This window comes from Megalops cyprinoides, chromosome 17 (assembly GCF_013368585.1).
Source record: "Megalops cyprinoides isolate fMegCyp1 chromosome 17, fMegCyp1.pri, whole genome shotgun sequence".
NCBI lineage: Eukaryota > Metazoa > Chordata > Actinopteri > Elopiformes > Megalopidae > Megalops > Megalops cyprinoides.
Genome location: NC_050599.1, coordinates 6303941 through 6329079, shown reverse-complemented (window position 1 = coordinate 6329079; position 25139 = coordinate 6303941). Strand labels below are relative to the sequence as shown.

The 25139-nt window shown below is 41.7% G+C and overlaps 2 protein-coding genes across 3 annotated transcripts; one reads left to right on the top strand and one right to left on the bottom strand.

Moving 5' to 3' along the window:
• Positions 1-455: 455 nt before the first annotated feature.
• Positions 456-7404, top strand: gzf1 (GDNF-inducible zinc finger protein 1). Its single transcript, XM_036549825.1, has 6 exons — positions 456-519; positions 1564-2969; positions 3595-3689; positions 4182-4349; positions 4635-4792; positions 5915-7404. The coding sequence occupies exons 2-6, from the start codon at positions 1576-1578 to the stop codon at positions 6806-6808; spliced, it is 2709 nt and encodes a 902-aa protein (XP_036405718.1). The 5' UTR covers positions 456-519; positions 1564-1575; the 3' UTR covers positions 6809-7404.
• Positions 7405-9270: 1866 nt separating this feature from the next.
• Positions 9271-21789, bottom strand: napbb (N-ethylmaleimide-sensitive factor attachment protein, beta b). Of its 2 annotated transcripts, XM_036550163.1 has the most exons (11): positions 21589-21789; positions 17623-17702; positions 17324-17440; positions 15654-15700; positions 14964-15041; positions 13628-13683; positions 13264-13348; positions 12921-13025; positions 11823-11891; positions 11638-11688; positions 9271-10939 (listed from the first exon to the last, which is right to left on the bottom strand). In XM_036550163.1, the coding sequence occupies exons 1-11, from the start codon at positions 21684-21686 to the stop codon at positions 10838-10840; spliced, it is 888 nt and encodes a 295-aa protein (XP_036406056.1). In that variant the 5' UTR covers positions 21687-21789; the 3' UTR covers positions 9271-10837. The 2 variants fall into 2 exon arrangements, with proteins under 2 accessions (XP_036406056.1, XP_036406057.1); XM_036550164.1 differs by lacking the exons at positions 15654-15700; positions 17623-17702; positions 21589-21789 and having other exon boundaries at positions 17324-17431.
• Positions 21790-25139: the final 3350 nt, after the last annotated feature.

The window sequence follows — 25139 nt, the reverse complement described above, 5'->3', positions numbered from 1 at the left end:
AGCATTGACCTGTTTACTCTGGGCATAGTATTGTAATTACAGTGATTACTGCATAGCGTTGAAAGAGGTTTGACCTTTTTTGTCATCTGTAATAAATAAAAACTACCACTGTGTACTGAAATTGAGTCATTGAGCTGTGCACAGGTCTTTAAAAACAAAGACTGGTTACAATTATTGTCACCAGAACAGTATTCAGTCCAATGAAATACACTGTGAAGTAAACTGTAACAAAGCTAACAAGGAGTATTTTTCCATTCGAGGTCATAAGTGAAATTATGTATATATATAGAGTCTACTATACCTGATTTTTTTTTTGGGGGGGGGGGGGGGGGGAAGACCCTGGAGTTCTATCTGATTTGCAACCATTTTGAAAGGCCTCCTTTCGGCGCTTCGAATGACCCGTATCCAATATGGCCGCCGCCGAGAGCGAAGGAGTTCTGGGTGCAATTTTTACAGGAAATACTCTCAGAGAGTCGGATTGCTGCATTTGTGTAGTGCTGCCATTTTACCGAGCTTACGGTAAGAAAGCTCTCAGGGAAATGTGCATATGTTTGTTGGATCTTTCCCACTGCTGCCGACACTAGCATTGAAATGAGCTGCTTTTGTGTTAGAAAATCTGCTCGAATTGAGCCTGACATTGTTGAAGTAGTGCTAAGTTAGCAGGTTAATTAGCTATGCTAACCATCTAACAAGCTACCCAGTTAGCTATTGTGCTTTTTAAAGACGAACATCGCGTCGTTGGAAGGTTTCTTGCTAGCTAACTTAACCGCGTATAGCTTGCTAGATAAATGCAACCTAAAGTTCTTACTTGCTAGCTAGCTAGTTGGCTAACTTACGCCACTCTATATGTAAAATGTAAAAAATAAACAAACAAACAATAGTCTCACCACCACCCACGAGCTAGCTTGAGGCTACCAGCTAGCAACCCAGTACCCCAAACCTTTATAGTATGCATGCTAAGTCGCAAGCTACTGCTTTTTCAACTAGTTAACACAGTTCGTGATACAGCTAGATGGCATGTTCACGAATTATTTTCCAGCTATCGTGTGATTATTTCGACGTGCTTGCTAACTTTGCCACTGGATTAGCATTGAATGGCAACTGGCTAGCAGGCGAATGGGCTGACTGACTTTGTTTAGTAGTGAGCGACCTCTCATCCATGCAAGTGTCAGCTGAGTTGCGTTAGCAGACTGCGTTCAAGAAGTGAATGTACATCCTAACACAATCACATAGGATTTTAATGTACTTCCATGTCAAATTGGCGTGTGAAGGTAGATGTGCACAGAAGCTATTAGTGTAGAAAGCTAGCTGCATATTTTTATTTATTTAGCTGGCTACCTACATTAGAAGTCATGCGTTTAGCTGAAATGTTGAGTCCCCTTTATATAAGAAGCAAATTGACCTAGAATGTTGTACAGCTGTACATTAGTGATTAAAAATAATTGTATTTGCTTAAGGGTGTTCTGCTGTTTTCGAAGTTTGAAAGAGCAACGCCTTGTGAGTACTGTTGTCGTGTGTGTGTGTGTGTAATTTTGTTTTGTTTTCCCCAATATTTTCCAACAGACACGTGGAAACATGAGCAACTCTGTCGTTCAGCTGATGTCAAAGGTGTATCATGAGAATTTGCTGGGGGAGATGCAACAGCTGAGGCTCATGGGAAGTCTCTGTGATGTCACTGTCCAGGTGGACTTCCAAGGGGAGCTAGAAGAGTTTGAGGCTCACCAGGTGATGCTCGCTGCTTCTAGTGGGTACTTTAAAGGGCTTCTGCTGGGCAAAGATCCACCCACAAAAATATTCCTGGAGACTGTGCCAACAGCCGATTTTGCAAAGTTCTTAGAGTTTGTGTATACTGCTAAGCTGGAAGTAGAAAAAATTAGGACTGGTGATATTCTACAAATGGCAAAGCTGTTAGAGTGCCGGGATCTTATAGAAGCGTGTAAAAGGGTAAGCGAGCCTACAGATGCCGATGCAGATGGTTCTGGCGCATCACAGAGGGACCATGTGGTACAGGGTAGCGAATCGTCTGAAAACTTGCAGCATAACATCACACCAGAGCTGGAGTTTCTAACAGACGGCTTTGGACAGGAAACATCTGATGGGGTAGCGGCTTTGACTGAGAAATCCAGCCCCTCAAAAAGGGCAGAAAAGAAGAAAGAGGCAAAAATCGCGGCGCCAAGCAGGAGGCTAAGCAACAGGTTAGCAGGCCGCAAAGTGTTTGTGGAGATTCCCAAGAAGAAATATGTGAGGAAGCTGAAGGACCAGCGGAAAGCGCCCAAGAGTTTGGGCGGGCAGGAGTCTGCTGAGAAGATCCAGGAAGAGAAAGGATCGCAAGAGCCTCTGGTCTGGACAGAGGAGGTTTTGGAAAGCACAGGAGGAGCAGGGGCTGAGGCGCTGGAGGAGACGTCGGAAATCCCCGATCTGGAAGACCAAGAAATGCCGTTGGAAGACGACCCTGCCACCTCAGACCTCCAGGCCCAGAAGGAGGAGGAAGAGGAGGAAGAGGAGGACAAGGATGCAGACGAGAGGGGAACCAAGAGGAAGAGGAACGGGCAGTTCAAGTGCGAAAAGTGCCTGCGCTCCTTCCACTACGAGAAGAGCTACCTGAAGCACATCAGTGTCAGCCACGGCGTCCAGCCCGAGGTGACCTACCGCTGCAGCACCTGTGGCCAGACCTTCGCCAACCGCTGCAACCTGAAGATCCACGAGCGGCATGTGCACAGCGACGAGCGCCTCTTCCCCTGCGACGTCTGCGGCAAGGCCTTCAAGCGCAAGAAGGACGTCAAGCGCCACTGCCGGCAGGTGCACGAGGGCGGTGGCGAGAGGCACTTCTGCCCCGTCTGTGGGAAGTCCCTGAGCTCCAAAACGGCCCTGGTGCTTCACCAGAGGACCCACACGGGCGACAGGCCCTACGAGTGCCCCGACTGCAACGCCAAGTTCTCCCAGAGCTCCGCGCTCAAGACACACCGCAGGTATGGCTAACTAGCTCTGTGTGTGTGTGTGTGTGTGTGTGTGTGTGTGTGGTTGCATGTCTGTGTCTGTGTGTATCTATGTATGTGTTTTTCTGTGTGAGCATGTGTGTGTGAGTGTGAGAGAGATAGACAGAAAGAAAGAGCAAATACCCCATTACTAAGGCTTATAAATGTAAAGCTATAACACTAAGATTGTCTACTTGGCAAGAAGTTAGCCTAATAATTTAACAATGTCTGACAGTTAAAGGGACATAAATAACGTAAAGGATAGTTTTAGTCTGATTGTGTCAGTGGGTTTATTTGATATTTGTTTATTTGCATTTAAAGGATTAAAAGGCACATAATGCCAGCATTTTTTTATGGCTCAAGAGTATTTGGAATCTCAGATTTTTTGGAAACACTGTAATTACACATGTGATAATTGCTTACTCATTTCGCTGTCTAATATGTAGCTGGTCCCCTTTTAGTTCAATTGAATTCATTTCCGTCTGTCCTGTGTATACTGTGGTTAATTGTGTAATAATACAACAGTTCCACATGTCTTTGTCAGCAAGTGATAGTAAATGTAGATGCTGTAGATGCTAATTTTAAATCGCGCATTCTTTGTTGTCGCTATGTGTGACAGGACTCACACTGGTGAGAAACCTTTCTCCTGTGACCAGTGTGATGCTCGGTTCACACAGAACCACATGCTGTCTTACCACAAACGATGCCACACAGGTAAGAGGCTACCAGTGAGACAGGTGCATTTGTCTATAGCGTAGCGACTTAGCCCTAGTGCTGGAGGGTAGCCGTGTCTGTGGGGCTATTTGACTCTGATTCTGGATGCATGATCCAGAGCCAGACTCACATTGCCCTGTGCACTTAATCACCTAATTCAAGTGACTGCTGTCTGCTATCAGACTGAAGCGGTTTACCCTTCCTGCCCAGTTATAGGGCATCACAGGTATAAAGTAAGTCTGGAATTCCTGTTGGATTGTTGTCCTCCAGGACTAAAGGTGAGTATCTCTGCAGACGTTGGGGCACTCCATAGCCAGAGCTCGTCAGCTTTGTTATGCAGTCTTATTAATTTCTGTTTTGGCTACCTCTACCCACCATGTCTATCTCTATTAAGTCGTGTGACTCTGTGGGATCATTTATGCACTTTCCCTGTATCAAATGTGAGAAAAGGGAGACATGCCTACACTGCTGTATTTTAACATTCTCAATCAGGAGAGAAGCCCTATATGTGTGAGAACTGCGGGAAAAGCTTTGCATCCAAGGAGTACTTGAAACATCATGCCAGAATCCACTCTGGATCCAAGCCATACAAGTGCGAAATCTGTGAGAGGGCATTTGCCCAGAGAAACTCGCTCCATCAGCACATGAAAATACACACAGGTAAACCCGTTGAATGGGAAGTCTTACTGTTCTAAGCAAACGGAGTGGACAGTGGTGATTTATGCAGTGTACTTAGTGAAACATAATGTGGATTTTTCCAGTTTGAATGCTGTCTTATTTTTAGAGATTAGGGATTTATTTTGAATTGTGCCTTTTAAAGAAAAAAAGACATCTTGCATGGAGAGCAATTTCAGAAGCCAGTTCAGCAGCCAGAAGAACAGCTTACTCCTGCCTGTGTTGATATGGAAACTGCTTTGATCCCTGCCCTCTGCCTGGGCCTTGCAGGTGAGAGGCCATACAGCTGTGAGGATTGTGGGAAGCAGTTCACCCAGCTGAACGCCCTTCAGCGGCACCACCGCATCCACACCGGGGAGAGGCCGTACATGTGCATGCTCTGCAGCCGCACCTTCACCGACAAGTCCACCGTCAGGAGGCACACCATGGTGAGCAAAAGTGCAGTGTGGCAGCTTTGTAGTGCTGTGGTTAAGGAGGAGGACCTGTAACTGAAAAGGTCGCCGGTTCGATTCCCCACTGGGGCACTGCTGCTGTACCCTTGGGCAAGGTACTTAACCCACAATTGCCTCCTTAAATATCCCGCTGTATAAATGGATAACATTGTAACCGTAACTGATGTAAGTTGTTCTGGATAAGAGCGTCTGCTGAAATGCTAATAATATAATGTAATGAAAAGAGCTCGCTTAGCTTAGCGGTAATTGCTAAACCTGACAGAGTCCCCAGAGTGGCAGAGTGTCACAGTGTATGAGGAGCTGGGCTGGTCAGTGGGTGTTACTTTTAGCTTGGGATATTTCACTGTACCCTTGAGCAAAGCATCGTCACCAGCATTGTTTCATTAAATATTTAGCTGCATAAATGGATACGTAAGTATGTAAGTCGCTTTAGATGACAGTAACTTTGAAGCAAGCAAATAAATAAATAAGGCCACAGTTGAGAAGAATGAGCTGTGATTTTGCTTTCTTAATATAGAAGGTATTAGCATTGGACCCTCTGGGGAAGATCTTTGATTGATGTGCTCCTGCTGTGTAGTGCTGGTTTAGTGACATATTTTTTCGTTAGGTCAGAGAATGTGGTTGTATTAGGGAATGTGGACTGTGACTGAGATATCCAAAGTGTGAAATCCACCAGAGATGATCTGAATTATGACAAATATTTATGTTTGTATCTGTACACACAAGCATAACTGACCTTGTGTTACAATTTTACAATCATTTATTACCTTCACTGTTCTCTTAAAAGTGCTAATAAGTCTGTGAATGCGTAACCAAGTGAAATGAGGTAGTTTTGTTTTTCCATTAGAGATTTAATAATTTAACTGCTGCGGACAGGCACATTGGTCAGGTTTGTACATCTCTTTAACTGTGAAGGATCTGTACTTCATCTCTCCCATGTTTACCAGCCTGTCAGTTCCACATCTGTCCTGTTCATTTATCTGATATCCTGCATATGATTTTCGTAACTGGAATTTGAGGCCTTAGGTTGCAGTTTTCAGTGTGTAATTGAACTGGTGTGATGTCCCTGCCACGCTGACCCTTAAACTGTATCCACAGACACACGACAAAGACACTCCGTGGAAGAACTACCTGGTGGTTCTCGAAGGGAACGTGGAGAGCAGCCACAAGAGGATGAAACGCGCGGGCGCCAGCGAGAAGGAGGAGCAGGAAAGGGCCGCGGGGGCAGAGGGCGCTGAGGACACCGCGGGGGAGCAGAAGGGAGACAAGGGAGTAAAGCTGGTGGAGGAGGAGGCGGCGACGGTGCAGGTGGAGCCTGTCACCATCTCAGGAGACTGGAGCGCCCCTGGTCCAGGCGCTATAGCCCTGCTGAGCCACACTGCCCTGGGGGGCTTCACGGTCATCCAGACCGACCTGCCGGGAACCCAGCTCCAGCCCATTGTAAATACAGACTCTACCGGCACCACCAGCACACAGGTGATCTCCCTGGAGACCCCTGCCATGGCCGTTCCCGTTCAGGTCCCGGTGTCAGTCCCAGTCTCAGTTTCGGTTTCCGCTCCCCTCTCTGTTCCGGTTTCCCTCCACGTTCCCGTTTCGGCTCCCTTTTCCGTCCCCGTCTCGATCTCCCTGCCCGTTCCCGTTTCGGCCTCCCTCTCGGCTTCCGACGTGGCTCCGCTTCCAGGTTCCGATTCCACGCCGCTTCCCGTTCCCGTTCCAGCCTCCGTCTCCGTCTCCGTGTCCGACCCGGCCGCTCCTCTCGCTGTTCCCGGTGCCCTGCCCATCTCTGTGTGCAGCCCTGTCTCTGCTGAGGTCTGCGTTTCGGTGCAGTCCTCGGAGCTCGATGCGGTCACAGATCACACCCCCTGCATCACCTCAGACCCCACTCCCACGGTGGGCGGCCATCTTGCCGTAAGCGAGGACGTCACTGTGGAGGCTATAGCTGTGGAGACCATGGAGGTCTCCTCTGAAAATGCGCCTGACGCAGCAGTGTAGATTGTCTAACACGTATGTATACATTGGTTTGATTCTGTTTAATTCATATGTGAAAGCAGCTTTAGCTGGTTACCTCACCTTCTCTTACGCAATGTAAAAAAAAAAGTAGCTTCTCAGTCTTCTACTCTTGTTTTAATACAGAGCAATTTAATGGATAAAATTATGAGCTTTAATTTTTCAAGATGCCAGAGATGTTATTTTTTTGAGCTGTGACTGCAAAAGGACCACAAATCATTGACATATGGTCATACATTGGAAGTATTTATTACAGAGGACACTAAAACCACTCTGTGCATACCTCAGTCACTCTGTCAAAAGGTTGCAGAAAGGCAGTGAGGTTTTTAGCTTCTTAACTTAAACTTTAATCTGTAACTTGCAGCGCTGTTTCTGTGCTGCTTCACATAATACACATTTAAGATGTCCGCATTTTAAACTTGTATCAATGGCATTATCAGGACCATGTTATTTTGTGCTCGTCTCTTATCTAATTCTGCTGCAGTTGTAGTTCTTGCCAGGTGTTGAAGGTGCTGAGAGGATTCCTCTCCATTGTGGAACAGGAAGTCATTCCCATACTTTCATTCACCCCTTATGCATGCAAGCACCGTCAGATTTTCTGTAAGAAAATGTGGTAATAAATATATTTGTTTTAATACGAAACATGTTTGGCTTCATAAAAGAGAAGATCTTATGTTGGAGAAAATGAGAACATTTTCTGGTAAAATTTTCAAGGAAATTCAGTGTATGTATTCATACAGTCATTTTAAGAAAGGAAATGCAGTGTTGCACTATGTGCTGCACTGTCCTAGAATAACATTTGATAGATTGCAATGAAATGATGAATTAATTGTATACATTCAATTCCACATTGTAAAATGTCTGCCGTGTTTCGTATCATCAAGGCAATGTTAAAGGCAAATGACTTTTTGTGTTGTTTTCCAAATGCTCCCAAAGAAGCTCAGTGTTTTGTTTTCTAGAAGTTCATCAAATGAATGAAGTGGTCTGACAAAGTAGTGAAGAAATTTCCAAAACACGTATTTGGAATGATTTTAAGAGCCCTGCTGATTGTACATACAATATGTTTGTGGTTTTGGTACATTCAAAGAAATGGAAAAACGAAAGGGAAATTTTCACTTTTTTTGTTTGCAATGTGCATGTCTAAGGGTTTATTGTTTTCCATGCAGAGAATATTTTGCTGTCTGAAGTATTTGTTGACGACAATTTCAGTTGTACGCATACATAAGTATACATATTTGCATCTGTATTAAGTAGATGTGAAATAAGTAGGCTCGTTGTACATAAATCACTGAATGAACATCTTAAGAGTGAGTAATAGCACAGAGAAGTATTACATAGCAGGACATAAATGAATAATGCTAAATATATGATTCTGTCTTTAAAATTTGGTACAAATTTTCATTGCAGTAAAAATAAAAATTTAATAATGAATTAGTGTTTGTGTCACTGATTCACCATATATTTTACAAAGCATTGAGTGTCACCAAAAATAGTTAATATGGTTCATTGCTGTGTTGTAATGCTACAGATCCAAGTGTACTTTTAGGAAGGCGCTTGCCATTCAAAGACTAGAGAATTATATGGAAAGGGAATCCCACTATCTCTGTACTGTACAGATTCTAAACCCTTGTGCACAGTGGGAGACTTGTTCCAGACAGTGTAATAATGCAGTAACTGATCCATATGTAGAAACTGTATGTACAAACAATAAACAAGTGATTTGTACATTTTTTTATTATTTGTATGAAGTCATGACAAGGAATAGGAATGAATGCAGGAACATGTCCTGCTAATGTCTGCTAATCATAACAGAATCACAAGTTTACACTAAATGGTTGAGTTGTAAGTTAACAATATATTGGATCTTTTTTAAGGAAAGCAGTCAGAGTATGTGAATGCTCTAAACTATGAATACCAAATCTGCAAAGCTCTGCTGTTCAGTAAATTCACAGAAAATGTTTCTTTCTTGCTTCCCCTTCACTAAGCTGGGGTGCAGAAGGTGCATCTGTTGGGAGAGAGGAGATGGACAAGTGAGAATTGTGCAGTTGCATTGAAACTTCCATGCAAGTGTGTCCATGCATGAGGTTCAGTTGTCGTCTTACTCCATCAGAAATTTAAATTAGCAAAGTTGTCTGCTCCAATAAGTTATTCATATACGATTTCAAGACCATAGATGTATGGTTATTGTTGATACTCTGCTGACTGAAGACTGCATGATCAGGAAGATTAAAAGTAGTGTTAAAAAGCACTGCGCCCCTGCAACTATGCCCATTGTAAGGAATCAATTAAATGCCTCATTATTAGGGGTTTTTCAAAGAAAATTTAGAGAGTACTCGATTTTTAAATGACAATCATACTGAGGTGACCAGATTAAGGTGACAGTGGTACCGTCTACCTTCAGTCAAGGTGGTCCCCCTCATATTTCACAGAAATAAAAGCCAAACCAATTTGGAGATCTATCTTTATTACTGTACATTAGCACAAACCAATGCATAATAATGGGTACAGTTACGCTACTGGAATGAATCTTCATATGAAGGTCGATTGTCCCTTTGTTGGCTTAAAAACCTTTATTTATTCCACTTCACAGTACTTTACATAACACAATACTTTACAATACACACAATGACATGCTGTATGCTGGAGCTTTATGGGGTGCAAAAGGTTAACCTCTAGAACAACACTATCACGACAGACATTTAGAACATTAAAATGTGTTACACAGAGCCATGTTAAATTTCAAAGTCGTAAGGACTGAGGGAAACGGATGCACCTCTTTCTGCAAACACTTCAGAAAACTGAGAACTGAATTTGCAAACCATTAAATGTAAACGGAGACAACCGTAACAGAAATGTTAAATCGATATCAATAACTTGTTTGCGAGATTGATTTTCTCATAACAGTCCATTTGGAAATGGGAACTAAAAAACAAACACTTCGTCCAAACACACTGTCCAATTCACTGAAGCAGTACTGTGAATGTCTACCATTAGAATTCTACATTTCTTCCTTGTGACATCACAGAGTAACAAAAGCATGCCAGCAATTCAGATGAAAGCTTAAAAAACCTTTTTAAATTATATGAGACAGCAACTACAGTAACTGGTGGTAAATAACATCAATCTTTGTACCCCATTTGAAAACGTGATTCAAAGACATACCCCTCATCATCAAAGAGAGATGTGCAATTTGCCCCACCCTTTCTGCTTCAACATAAACAATATGCCACAATATCCTTCACAAAGGTTCTGAGTGTTTAACGTCATCTATTTCCTGATGGAAAACAGACTGGATGTTTCAAATGAGTGAGAAATTGGACTGAGCACCAAACTGCTTCCTTTTTGCTGGAAATCAATGTGTCAACTAGAAGTTGACTCATGATCTATGATGATGTGAAACGGTCCAGTCTGCTGTTCCTTTAATAGATATGTGAAGCAACAGATTACAGAAATACTAGAAAAACTAAAAAGCAAGAGCTTTTACAGAAAACTGTTTTAAAACAAAAAAAATCATTTAAATATACATTAAAAAATACTTATTCCCACAGCATCTCTTCAATAGATGTGCATCATGCAAGACTTGCACTAGTCCCATATAATACTTTGATTATGTGAAAGTTAAAATAAAAAATACATTTCTCAGCTTTCCTAGAGGGAGCCTGGACTTCCACTGTGAACTGAACAAACACTATTTAAACTCATAAAAGTCCTGAAACAAACAAACCAAAAAAAAAAAAAAAAAAAAAAAAAAAAGATCATGCACTTCCGTTGCATCCTATAGGCATGAGGGACATAAATAGGATGGTGCTCATGTGATCCTCACTTGATTTGACAACGCAAATCAAAACATGTTAATATTGGGGAGATATGGAATGTATATATTTTAAATATCTCTGTATATATTTATGTCTATTGCAGCAATTAGTACTGAACCTAAGAAGAACCTGAACCAGGCCATTGCACTAAAACAATATAGAATGATTTGGGTGACATGCCATGGCTGTGTTCCAGCGTTCACTTGAGGTCCCCAGCATCGCCCTGGATGGTCTTTTTTATGCGCAGAAGCATAGTGGTCAACCACTGGTCCAGACGAGAGACAGAGTCAAACTCCTTCACCTAATGAAATGCAGATCGTTAGCAAATCCTGTTTGCTGATTGGTCGAGAAGTATTCCAACCATTGACATAATCACTGTAACAGCTCAGGAAACGAAGTCTTTGGGTAAACTTCTGACCGTTTTCTACACACGAGCATCAATAAAACAATAAGGCAACAAAATTAATGACAATTGATCCCTTATGGCCAACACTTATTAACAACTGTTTGTTAAGAGGTGCCACAGGTCTCTAAGCACTGTAGCATTCAGAGAAATATGAAAGACTTATTGAAAACCAATAACCTTTGACAACTACATTAATGCAAATGCCAGTCCCCTGTATCCACTTTATCTGACTCAGTTCATAGTGTATGAAGGCAAATCACCTTTTATTCCAGGTGTTTATCAGGTGCTACCTCTAACCATGCACAAGGTCCAACATCTCCATAATCATTTCATAAATTCAGTGCCTACATAAACATTCAGCAACTCATCATATATTGTAAGACCTAAATTGACGTGCAGTTGTTTGACTTGAACATAGCTTGTGATTTTTGCGAATTTGATTTTTGGACTGGCTCACCCCTACGTGTTGTGCGGTATGCCCGCAAAGAACAGTTTTTATCCATGTATCACAAGCTTTTAACATTATTGTGGGTTTAACCAAGAATTTCAGAGTCAGCATTTATATTCAGGTGTTTCCTTTGGTGAATACTTACAGCTTCAGTGAAAGCTTCACTGTTCTGCTCTTCATGAGCTTCCAGCAGTTTCTGCAGAAGGTGAGAGAGTGTATGAATACCCAAAGATGCAATTTATCCCTTCAAACAGAAATCCAACAAACCCACCAATCTCTGGCACTATGATAATTATCTGGTACTATCCCTGTTCTGGTGTTCCAACCTACCTTCAGCAGTTTGCATTCTCTTGAGTCAGAAAATGCTGGAAACATCTCCTCATACTTCTCCACAGCAAGCTACAAAGACAGATGAATTCAGATAAGACAGATGAAGATTCTGACTGCATTTGGAAATCTACTATATGTGTATGAGATGGTACCATGGTAACACAGAGCTTAGCAAAAAGCACAATAATTTTATTTCTCCAAAACGTCTAAAAACTTGGAAGTCCTGTGTCCAAATCTGTTCTGTTCTCTTATCTAATTACATGCAGAGATTGGAGACTGAAGTTTCATGAACCAAATAATGGATGGTGTTATTGAGTGCTGTCAATCACAGACATACATAAATCAATCAGAAGACTATGCTCAACTGCACCAAAATAATTTCAATTAGTCATTGAATAACTACCATCTGCATGTAATTGCACGCTTACCAGTTTTAATCAGCAGCGTTCAGGATTATATCTCAGTAATTGATTTTATTTACAAGTAACAGAATATGACTTGTCAACTATTGATTCCGTGCTACTTCAAGAAAAATGCTGAATCAAATATTCCAACTGACATGGTTAAAAGAAGTATAACGAATTTTTATTATTATTCTGTACTTATTCTATAATAAGTATTTAAAATCTTTTTAATCTAACATTAAGGAAGTAAACGAAACTGTTTTTGGCTTGCTTCAAGACATAATGGAACAAACTGATACCAAGTAATACACACAGTATCAGCTACCATCCACTAACTATACAGGAGCTTCAGTTTCGTCTGATATGTTATGAATGCAAGCTTTGTATGTGCAAATATTTGTATGTTCTATAATTGCAGTAAAATATTTGGCACAGTGGCTGCATTTTTTAAAGCACTGCTAATGCCATTCAGACTTTCTTTTGCTAAATTTTGATGATCCAGAACAGATGCTTCATTAGTGCCCTGTCAGTGGCAGCAACAACCAAGATGGCCAACACAGAGCCAAACACCATCAGCTTTATGACACTTCCAGAAAACTGCTTTCAAAGTGTACAAAGTGAGATGTACCTTCATGAGCAAAACTTTATCATAATGTGCCAGAAGACATGCTAAATACACCCCAGATCCACTGACCTTCGCATTTAATTCGTCCACGATAAAGTGGCACAGAGCGGCTTTGAAGAAGTATTCTTTTGCACTGTATTTCAGCAAAGGGTTGTCCATAGTGTTGGTTCCAACCTGGGGGACACAAAAATGGCTTTAAAGTTAATGTGCTGTGGGCACATTCATTTCCACAGGGAAATCACTAAGAGCTATGTGGAACAGTGAACAAGACTTTGGCTTTTAATCTTGAAAGCTCATTGGTATAAACCACACAGGTACACATGGCATTGTTTAGGATCCTGCTCTCACTTTAAGAGGGGGACAATAAGACTGAAGGAGTGGCCCTTTCAGAGTTATGTGGAAGTGTCCAGACCTGCTCGTAGATCTCTATGGCCTTCTGATACTGCTCCAGCTGTGCACTGTACGAAGCCACCTTCAGCAGACATTTGTTTGCAGAGCTTTTGGAAAGACAAGGAAAAGACCAGTCAGCTCATAACCAGCTTCAAAAAACAAACGGGTCACCTCCCCAAAGACTATTAGCCCTGGGTCCTACAAACACTTTTCCAAACCATGAAGGTTATTTTGGTTATTGCCCTTGGTCTGAAAAACATTAGTACTAATATAATTAGTTCTGACTGCTGCAATTTTTGAATGCACGAAAGACCATTACATAAATGTTGATCTAAACAAGACACATGATAGTCAGCCTCATGGGAAGATCAAAGCAGTTTTATTACCTGTTCGACTCCTCTCCTTTGTAATAGTCTGCTGCCTGTTCATAATGTGCGATTGCCTGAAATATAATAAAAAATGTAAGATCTGTACTTATTTTTTTAAAAGTTACTGCACAAAGCCAGAAACATGTTCTGAGAACAAAAAATGAAATGCTGCTGTCTGTAGTAAATTTTTGCTAATCAAATGACATTACTGGTTATTTGTCAACTTTTAAATACAGTAAGCCTGTAATGTTCCATTTGAGAATGTAAGATCATTAGAATGATTTACTTGCTTCTCACACAATACAAATATCACATTTCATACATAAAACAATACAAAGATCTAAGTAAAACGAGTAAGAATAATTTTTAAAAGATTAATACTGAGCCAGCCATAAAAACTAAAAGTAGACTGAAGTTTGAAAGTTTGAGAGCCCTCCTGCTGTATAAAAATGGTTCTTAATGGTGGGTCTACAGGATGTGGACTTTTTATATACTCTCTATGCCTTTGGTGTGCGCTGCTTTGAGACTTCGGCCTCCTATAATGCACACATGTTCTAGTAAAGCACAAGAGCTGTGTGGTGTGCAGAGCCGTTTAATTCTTTGTGTGTGAGCTAAGCATGCAGATCAAAATCCTTTTGACCTGAATCTGATACGTTAAGACCCAAACTACAGTGCATCCAGTACAGCATTACATGCACATCATGTAAAAGCAGCCTAGGGGGCGGGGCAAACACTGACTGACACACAAGTTAACCAACCAGCCTGTTGGAAGCAATAAATGGTAGTTAGTGAAATAGAAGCCTCTGAGCAGGGAAGATGTGGTGGTCACACCAAAGATGGCACCGTATGGCAAGATATACTTCTCCACTTTTATTTCTGGGTCCAGTTATATGATTAGGACTGACATTCACACAGAAGTAAGGCGCCTTCCAAACACACACTATAACAAGGTGTAAAAAAAGGAAGTGAAATCTGACAAAAAAATTAACATATTAACATAACTGTAAAGCAACCAAAAAATGTTTCAAGTGTTGAAACATCTGTAATTATCAGTGGGTATAATCTGCCAAAGGTGTTTTATGTTGCCTCCTGTATACTTGTATCTGCCTGCCATCTGCTGCATTTCCCACCATCCACCTTGGTGCAGAAGGCCAAATGTGAAACTCAGTTGGGTAGTCGTTCTTCAGAAACTGAAAGTCAGGGGTTCCCCAAATTTTGGTGGGAGACAGTTAACTGCCCTTTATAGTATTAGAATGGGGCCGGCAGAACATCTTTCAAAAGCCAAGACACTGAAATAGCGAGCAATAAACACTGTCCCAAGCTGTGTTTTTTTTTTTTGTTCTTCTCTGTGTACCTTTTCAATGTCCACCAACTCAGACTCGTACACCTCGGCGATGGTGATATGGTGCTTGGCAGCAATAGTGAACCGTCCCTGGGAAAGGAAGGAAGAGAATAAACTCAAATCCACGAGTAATGTGCAGTCTTATACACATCCCTCTGAAACAAAAGCTAAACGAGTTTCACATTAAACACTACACCGATCTGCTTTGTTATTACAAATCCAGCTATAACTCACTACCTGCTGAAGTCTAACTCCAGTGGCGTTTTTTGCAGAGAGTTTTTGGGAAACATGCTGCCTGAGTTTATTTAGAAGAGATACATAGATTTGTCAAAAGATTAATACACAACAGACCAAATCAAACAAATGCCTCCATCTTAAAACATCACCCTTCAAAACTACAATGTCTAAATAACAAGTAATATATTATTATTAGGTAAATATTAATTTGTGATATATGGGTGTGTTCTCTGCTCCCATAGATAAGGACCCTATCAGCAGCCTGGTGCTGAGTGCAGGAACTTTTCAAGACCTCCCCTAACCACCACCACCACCACCACCACCCCGCGCTGCACTTCGACCACAAAACACACACACATATTCACGCAGTTATTTCTGACACAAATCTTCTATCTGTACACATATTTTAGCCATCTCTAAGCTCTAAGAAAAGATGCTTTCTTCTCCAGCGGATTCACATCTTACCATATCTGTGTATATATCGATGGCTGCATTTAAGCAGTTGATAGCCTCTAATGGGTGCATTAGGAAAAAGGAAGGAAGAGTTAGATTCGGAGACTAAGGTTAAGGGGTTGAAACAGAGGTCAGTCGGAAGAGGAGACAGCTGCACATTAACCGAAGCAATCCAGGTTAATTACCCACCACAAGACAAACAGCAGCATCCCACCCGTGATTCAAGCCCACAATGCAAGGGTTCTTAATTCAGTGGTTTAAAAACCACAACGTATCACTTTATAGATATGAATAATATGTTCAATGAAAATGTGCATTTCCCCCTTTAGGACTATTGGAAAGATGCTGACAATTTAATGAGATTACCTAGTACTTGTAGTCTAATAACAATAAAAATACCATCTGCAGTGTAGCAGTGTTTGAGGTACTGGGGTTGTAAGCAAGGCCGCAGGTTTGATTCCAAGGCAGGGTGCAATAAATGTATTCAGTTGAAGGCTTTTTAATACTCATTTGAATTATCTAAGGAGAGACCAATATTGTGCATAATACCATTAACAGCACTGGTGTCCCGTTTTAATCCTTAACAACCACAAAACAGAGTAACTCGTAAAATGATGGCATAAAAAGGGTATTAAAACTCTCATAGGCATACTATAAATAGCAGCAGAAAGTAAACCATCACAGCGTGACTCTTTTGGATTGTCAAAGCTGATACGTCTGCCTTTGATGACCTTGAAAAACTAAAAGCAGGAGAACTACAACATTGTTTTTGCTAAATGTCAGCAGCATGCTGGCTCTCAACTCAATTCACACTGCATTATGTTACAACAAAATCCCAGCATTTTCCCACCAGTTTATTGACCTTGATGGTGGGATGAAAAACATGCTGGTATTTTTTCCCCCAAGCATTTAGACACTAATTTCTCAGCCCCTGCCCAGGTATCAGAAGTGGGGAAATGCTGACATTTGTTTTACATGCAACAGGAACCATGAAAATGGCTGTGTTTTATGCCTTGAGTATTTGTATATGATGACCAAGTATCATGTAGACATGATTCACCAATAATGGTTTGACTAACCAATCACAGCACTCGAAATAACTGTCAAAACACAGGCAAAGAGCACTTCCTGCATCTCTTACATACCTTAAACTTACACACAACACAGTTCTTTCTAAATCCTAATTCTGATTCAGGGCGATAAAGGTACCACTGTGCTATCTAATCAGTGTCACAACAGAAGTCTACACTGTATAAAAACTCATTTCAGAAACTTGGAATAATGTAGAAGCCAATTTTGCACGGCAGTAATGCACAGAAACTGGCTGGGTAATCATTCTGGTGAGGCAAGATTCACAGGACACCTTCCGCTAATACAACGTAAAGCACTAAATTTAAATAAATAAATCTATATAATTTACAGAGGAGTAGGCCTAATCTATTTCTACTGACGACATACTCGACGGTCGGGGTTTGAGAGATGCTGTATTAAGACAAGGATCGTGTAATTTACTACACATTTCAGGGGAGACAGATTACTGCAGGGGCATGCTTCCAAGTTCAGACGCATCACCAAAATGCTGAACCATCACTTTGCGCTAACACAGGGGCCAGTGGTAAATATATGACCTGATGCTAAAGGCAAGGGAACGGTCTCTCAGCGACACACGGTGCCTGCCTCACCTTGAGGGTCGGCCTTCTTGTAGGCGTTCCCGGCGTCGACGAAGCTGGTGGCGGAGTCGTGCTTATTCTGCAGCTGCATGTGGAGCTTGGCCGCCTGACAGAAGGCATTCCCTGCGGCTGAAGGAGGAGATACACAGCACAGCTCCCCTCAGCACCGAGGCTCAAACGCGACCCAACCGCAGTGCAGTTCGGCACTGACACTCAGCGGTGTCAAATTCACGTGTCATGTTTTTGTTTTCTAGGAAAACTTAAAAGAAATAAAGCACATATTTACATTTGTGCAAAAGGAACATACATACCGCTCCAATTCTTGGCCATCTTAAACATGTTGGCTGCCCTGGCATACATCTCACATGCCTCTTCTACTTTGTGGTTCCCTCTGACAGAAGACAGAAATTACACATTATGTAGTGAGAAAATGCTTTCATCAGGACAACATAGTTTGTGTATGCCTTATATACCGAATATATATACACCTATTATACATATTACCCATTTAGTGGGTACAAAGACAGTGTGCACAAAGACAGTGTGCAGCCTGGGACCCTGAAAACAGCTGATTACAAGCAAAGTAACCAGAAGTAATCAATGCAGAGTGCTACTGCCCTTAATGTGGCTATAATCACCCTTACAACCACATCCACAAAGTATGATCACAGATCACTGCAAAGGATTTATTTTTCTTCCTTCAACATGCAGTCCAAGGTGACCTCTGGGTAAAGCCCCAGGGAGCAGTGATGCGCTATCCACATTCACTGCAGATGACATCATCACGGTCCACACAGTCCATCTCTGACATCATCACCTCTCTACATTCCCTGGAGAGCAGTTTTGTTACAGCTCTATAGCAGCACTGCAAGAGGAGCCTCTCTGCCTTCAAATTAGATGCATCCAAGTAATTGGCTCCCGGAACAAAAATTTTGCGCTGCATTGTATCATTAAATGCCTTTAGCCTGCTATGCCAGCATTTAACCACCCTCTGCTTCTCACGACAGCCTACTGCAGGGGTAAGCAATGCCAGGGCTGGAGTGCTAAAGATGGAGCACAGTGGCTAGGGAATGCATTTTCCGACCACAAGACTTCTGGTCTGAATCCTAAGTGGGCAAAGTTGTTGCTGCACCCTTGAGTACTTACCCTACTTGCTTCAGTAAACATCCAGCTATATAATATGTAAAAACTAAGATCTGAGAGTGGCCCTGGATGAGTGCAAATGCTAGATAAATATAATTAATGCAAATGCCTAAAAGTACTACATATTTTATAATTCACAGAGACCCAGAAACTCTATAAGGCAACTCAAAACTGTGGCACTCTAAGAACTGGGTTGCCCACCCCAGTCTTCCAGCACTGTAGCCATCCTTCTGTAGAAGAGGGATGAATTATGCATCTACTGTGTGCAGACTGCCAAGAGACCTATAACCTATAGACTAAACACTCTACATCCCAATCACACAGCAGACACCAAAATCACAGACAGATTCCACTCAGCACTAAACAAACAAGGACACAGCTAGTAGTGACCGGCATCCACTCTGCTGGAGCCTGTGGTTTTGTCAAGATCGCTGCCATATGATGATAGACAGGCACAGAGAGCCTATGGACCAATGATGAGACCAATTTGTCATAAATACTGCATGGAAGCCCGTATAGGAGACTATATTCACCATCTGCAACAGGACTGGAAAAAGAGAGTTGCTTCAAAGATGCTAGATTATATCACTCTACATTACATCAGCACCAGGGTTTCGACTACCCTATGTATTAAAGGCTGCATACTTGACAACTACAGCAATTATCAAAATATAACATATCTCAATGGTTTTTATGCATGTTTTTAGCATTATATTAAAGGTAAGGATAAGTGTAGCTAACACTCATAATCTGAGGTAATGTGTAAGGCCTGACAGAAATATAAAATAAATATAAAAAAAAAAAAAAGATCAGCACCATAATCAAAGCCTAACACGGGCACTTTCTCCCTCCTTCTAAATTGCCCAGCTTGGCGTCTTTCCATCTGGCAATTTCTTCCATAGGAAGGTGCGAATTCATCGACAGCCTTAACGTCAATCCTCTGACCCACCCTCAAACCGTGTAATGAGTGTGTCCGGTGTCCAAACACAGGCCTAATGTGATGTCTGTGGCTGTCACAAACGAAATGTCGAAGGGTGACCTTTGGTTTGTTTGGAAGATGCGCCAGTCCTGCAGCTCTGTACCGGACCCGAACGCCTCCCCACAAAACTACACCTCACCGCACCTGCGTGCGCACACCGCAGTGTAGGCCTGGCACCCACACAGCAGGACCCACAGCCTGTTCCCGGACCGCAGCGGGGATGGCCTTCCTCCAGTGCAAGGACCCAGCAGGACTGGCTTAGGCGGCAACGTCCATTTCACACCCCTGTACCTCTGCAGTGGAGGTGCTTCAGCCAATGCTCGACAACACCAAGAAATGGAATGCTACATTATATTACACTACTGTCATCTAGCAGATGCTCTTATCCAGAATGACCTACACAGCTTACAGTTGTACATGTTATCTGTTTACACAGCAGGATATTTACTGAGGCAATTCTGGGTTAAGTACCTTGCCCACGGGTACAGCAGCAGTGCCTTAGTGAGGACTTGAACCAGCAGCCTTTCAGTTACAAGCCCTGCTCCTTACCACTATGCTACACTGCCGCTCTCCTTACCACTAAGATAAATTCCTAACCCGGTAAACTCATAGCATGATCTTCATGAGTCAAGAGGAGAAGGGAGCAGGATCTTATTTTTTGGTTCACTCTGATGTTTCAGATGTGTGTAGTGTGCAGTGCTGGCCAGTGGGATACAGAGCCAGCTTTATCCTGACCAAATGCTGGTGTGAGCAGAAGACCACACATCATCCACAAATTGTTTTAAATTATATTAAACTGAACTGTTGTCAATGGCCATGGGAAACACCACTTTAGTGAATTGATAGGGCACATACTTTGGCTGTCCGGTTAGATTATGCTGTTATTGTTTGTACCTTACTAAAAACGTTCTTTATGTAAACCAAACTCAGGAAACTTCACAAACAGTATCCGTAACATTTTTGTAATTTACTTTTTTTTTTTTTACATTTTGGTTGTCATCGACCTGTATATCTGTAAAATACTTAGGCCAACAATTTAAACTCTCGGACCAAGAGTGAATAACCGCACTCTTTCAAATTTGTAAAATACACATTTTAGGTTGCACACATGGGCAAAAACATGAAAGCGAAATCGTACATTTTACTCTGTTGTATATTACTACAAATAAGTGTAATACCTAAATATTCAGAACTACGAAGCGTGACGAATGACCAAATGCACGCATATCTAAACTGCATTTATATACCCAGCCAACAAAGAATATAACCTTTGTGGGGAAAAAAAACCCTCAAGTCAGACAATAAAAGTAATATCTTAGTAGTTACACAAACCTCAGTCCCCCACACGATTACATAACCATCGTTAGCTAGATTCTGTAGGATACTCTACTGTGCCATTCATACAGTATTTTATTCGATATTAATAAGCGTTGTAGATACCTAGTGACCAACAATGGTTTGACAGTGTGAGTGACCTTTCACTGCGGCGTTATTTCATAATTTCGCTGCAAAAAATTATTCCTTAGCTAGCTAGCTAACTGAACCGACCTTTGCCAATCGCGCACACTCGAATTTCTTTAACCATCCGTTAGCAGGTGCCGATATCACGACACTAGATATGTCGATATCACGATACTGTATGTCACGACAAAGCACATAAGTAACCCATCATTTGGCGGTTTTTACTAGCGCTAGCTAACTGGGACAGACCTCTGTCACACTGCTAGCGAGCATACGTTAGTACAGACGTCTATAGCCGTTCCAGCTAGCTAGCTAATTTCGTTGATTCATTGCTTGCTGGCTAGCTAGCAATTTATCCTATGGTGCAAACCGGCCCCAGTCTAATCAAGTAGAATGCCAGATGCAAAGAGATGGACTGTCTAAGTCATGGCCTGATATCTATAGAAAGCATGTAAATACAAGGACCGTAGTCCCCATTTTTCTGATCGTGTTTTCTCCGTACGATGTTTCATTTGCTATTCCAAAATACTTAGCTAGCCATCTCTTCCCACGCATTTCACATACTGCCTTGCGGCGCAGTGAGCCATTTACCTGCCTATATATCAAGCTAACTGCGTCTGCTGGGTAGGTACCCATCACTGATTTTAAACATTTCTATCCCCTGGCAAATAGCTGGCTAGCTAGATAATCTTACCCAAACATTCCTCCCAAGAACGAACCAGAAGACTTTACTTTCTTATCTGCTTCAGCCATAAGCTGAATGGCTTCTTTTTCTTTACCAGAGTTGTCCATTTTTGTTTATCTGAAGCCTTCTAATAGTATCAATTCGGCAAACAAACACTAGCTAGCTAGCTAGCAAGAATATATCCGCATCAGCCTGGTGTTGACAAGATTAGCTTCCGTCGATGGTTTTATCTAGCGTAGGCGTACGGCTTTCAACAACATGGAATCATGGGATTTGAAGTTTTTATGTCTTTCATTAAACCGCTGTGTAAATCAAAATTAAACTACAAATCCCAGGGTTAAACAACACAATGATTCAAACCACCTGATTCTGGCGACAGATTGTTTATTCGAGCTCAGTAGTAAAAGAGGATATGTACTCCGGTGTTGTATTCACATATTAACGGCTTATGCCACTTGGGCCAGGTGCCTTCTTTGAGACTTTGCGGTCGTTTGTTTTGACAGTCAGACTGTCTGAGTAAAATTTTGTCATTAAACACTGAGCACAGAATTGCAGTAACCGTTCCTGAAGTGGTCACCCCCCGCAGGATGAGCCGAAGAGTCCGCGGTACTCTCAAAGTTTTCAGTAGCTAACCCTTTCGTACGGCTCGTGTTTAGTGGTTAGCTAGTAAGCTCTTCCAGGGTTGTTTCAATTGTATTTGCGATTCAGAGGTCTAAACTGAAAGTTTAAAGTCCCCGTTGTCACCACGTTTAATGTTTGTCTTTCAGATCGCGTATTGATGCTATAAATGAACCATGAAATGGACCTGGTTTTAGTTATTTAATCATTCATTTTTATCTCGTTAAAATGTCTTTTTGGACAGTTGTGGTCATGCAGCAAAGACTCAGTCTTTGGACGTAGGAGGTAATGAGGTAAGTGGGCGTTTCTACCCCCATCTCATTACTGTTAGAGACCATTTTTTCCAAACGCTACAGCATCCCTTTGATGCTGCAGTAGGGGCGCTATGAAGGGTTTAGACCGTAGCATAGCGTTTGCAAAGAACAGGGTACTCACAATAGGTGATTTAAAAAAAAAATCAAACCACAACAGCTCGCTCGAATGACATGCATTTTAGATGAAATTGTGTCGATCAGAGCGCGTGCGTGACAGTCGATCAGAAACGAGAGATGACATTCTTGAATTTCGCGAAGGGAATGAATAAAGTATCTATCTATCTATATATGTATGGTTTGATTGGGCGGTCTGGAATGAAGCCAAGTCCTTCGATCGTGTGTCCCCCCCTTCAGATGCAAAAAACCACGTCCTGGTTACCTTACCAGTACACCAATATTAAAGGGAATAAAAATAAGAAACATAATTTCCCCAACAGCGTGACTCAGCCTTTAATTTCCGTGGCATTGTAATCTTATGGCAGTAAGAACGATATTGTTCCGTTTCTTTTCTATCTCCCCAAACAGTGCCCACGTGATCTGTCTTTACTGATAATGATAAATTCCCATATTTTTGTGTCGCTTTCGTGAACCCTTGATGTTAGCAGCTGATGACAACTTTCTGCGGCAGACGTCACAGATTGCGCAGCATACAATGCACGCTGCAGTTACACACCAATTTAATGTGAGGCGTATGTTTGCCGGCCAAGTGCTTTTTCATAAACCCTTAATTAATAGTTTTTGGCTAATTACCTAAAACGGTTTGGGGGAAAATAATATGTTCAGGCTCAGGCTTATATTTTAGACATAGCCTACCACGTGGATCCTTATTAACTACAATTTGCGATTCCAGTTCCACACTCTTCTGTGATTATATTTAAAAGAAACACACTGCCTCTCCGTTCCTTTATGAAACTCAAGTAATTTGTGGCAACAAGATTATATTACAGATCATTTCAAATACTGTACACACCTTGAACCTTTGCTCACACCTTTCCTCGATAGAGCGCTCTTACACAACTTACACTGGGTGGCAGCCGTCAGCATTTATCGTGGCTAAGTTTCTCTGGCTGACAAAATGCAGTATTAGCAGTGAGAGAGAAACATTGTGGAGCACAGTCATTTTTAAAAAATGCATATTAAAATGGCTCTCTGGACTCAGGTTTCAGTTCATCAGGAAAGGTTATTTACTCCTATTCCATAACATACATACATACAAAAGTAAGACTGTGCCCTTCCAAGGAGTCAAACCAGCAACCTTAAGCCCAGTAGCATTTCTGCTGTGCCACATTAATTTGTACCTGCATTCTCTCTGGTATTTCCAAAGAAGGTAATCCTGTTTTTTTCAGTCAATCTAAGCATGGCTTCACAGCAGGGAGAGACATGCAAGGCTGCTACAGGATTTAAAATATGATGCAGGAATTGCAATATGCTTTGAGGCTAATACACCACGTGTGGACAAATAATTCTAAAACACCTTGGTCAAACCCAGCAACTTCCCTTAATGAATTTAACTCCAAAAGTGTCCATTTTTTATGATTAATTAAATATGATTTTCCAGCTACACATTTCAGAAACTCAAAAACCCAAACCTTGAAACAGAAATGTGTTATTGGACAACAGTGCATTGAGTACATGGTATGTGTACAGCTCCTTGGGAAGCTATTTAATCTTTACAGTGTGTTCCTGTGGGTCTCTTTCAGTCAGTGCCAAACCCATGTATGCCCACAAAATATTTCCAAAAAAAAGAGATGTAACAGTACTTAATAGCTTTATTTTTTCACTTGAGCAATTCCCTCTCTGGAGGGAGGAGTTAAGTCACACCTGGCAGTGGATTCCGCAATCAACCTGAAAGATTCAGGCAAGCCAAACAGTCAAGACATGCGTGGTTTTTTGCACCCTGCACGGAGTCAGAGTGGAAATGGACATTAAGGTTTACATTTTAAAGTTACTGTATAATTATAACACACACAATTTACACTTTTGCTACAAATCAAGTCGTTCTTGCTTTGCAGTGTTTCAGGGAGAAATGCTATATGTTACAGTTGGGTCGGTTTAAGCAAGACCATAATTGTATACTAGGAATATTAATGACAAAAAAAAAAATGTATAAGCACATCATTGTTACTGGAAAAATGCTTTGTGATACATGAACAGAGGTACATTTGTTCAGCTGGTGTTAAGCAAAACCTTGGTCTTTAGAGATTTTAATTTTTCACTATGTTGCTGACATACACCGCATACAAATAGAAATATAGACTTTACAAAACTGAATTGAACTAATATTCTACAGCGTCTCTTCAAGCTAATCAACAGTACATTTTGTCCTTCACTTTGAATAATGGATTGAGGCATTTCAATTTTTTCCATTTTTCCACTTCCACACGCATCCATTTCAGCCACCACAGACCTCACAATGTGCGTGTTGTGATTCTTGTGGGCCCTCTCACAGTGCTCCAGATGGTGTTCTCGTCAATGTTCAAGGGTGGACACAGATCAAAAGAGCTCTCATTGTACATCTGTACAACGTGCTATTTTCCACAGCTAGCCCCCCCCCCCCCCCCCCCGTCCCCGTCCCCTTTAATTTAAAGACTCACTGGAGGGTTGTGATGAAAATGAGACATTTGGCAC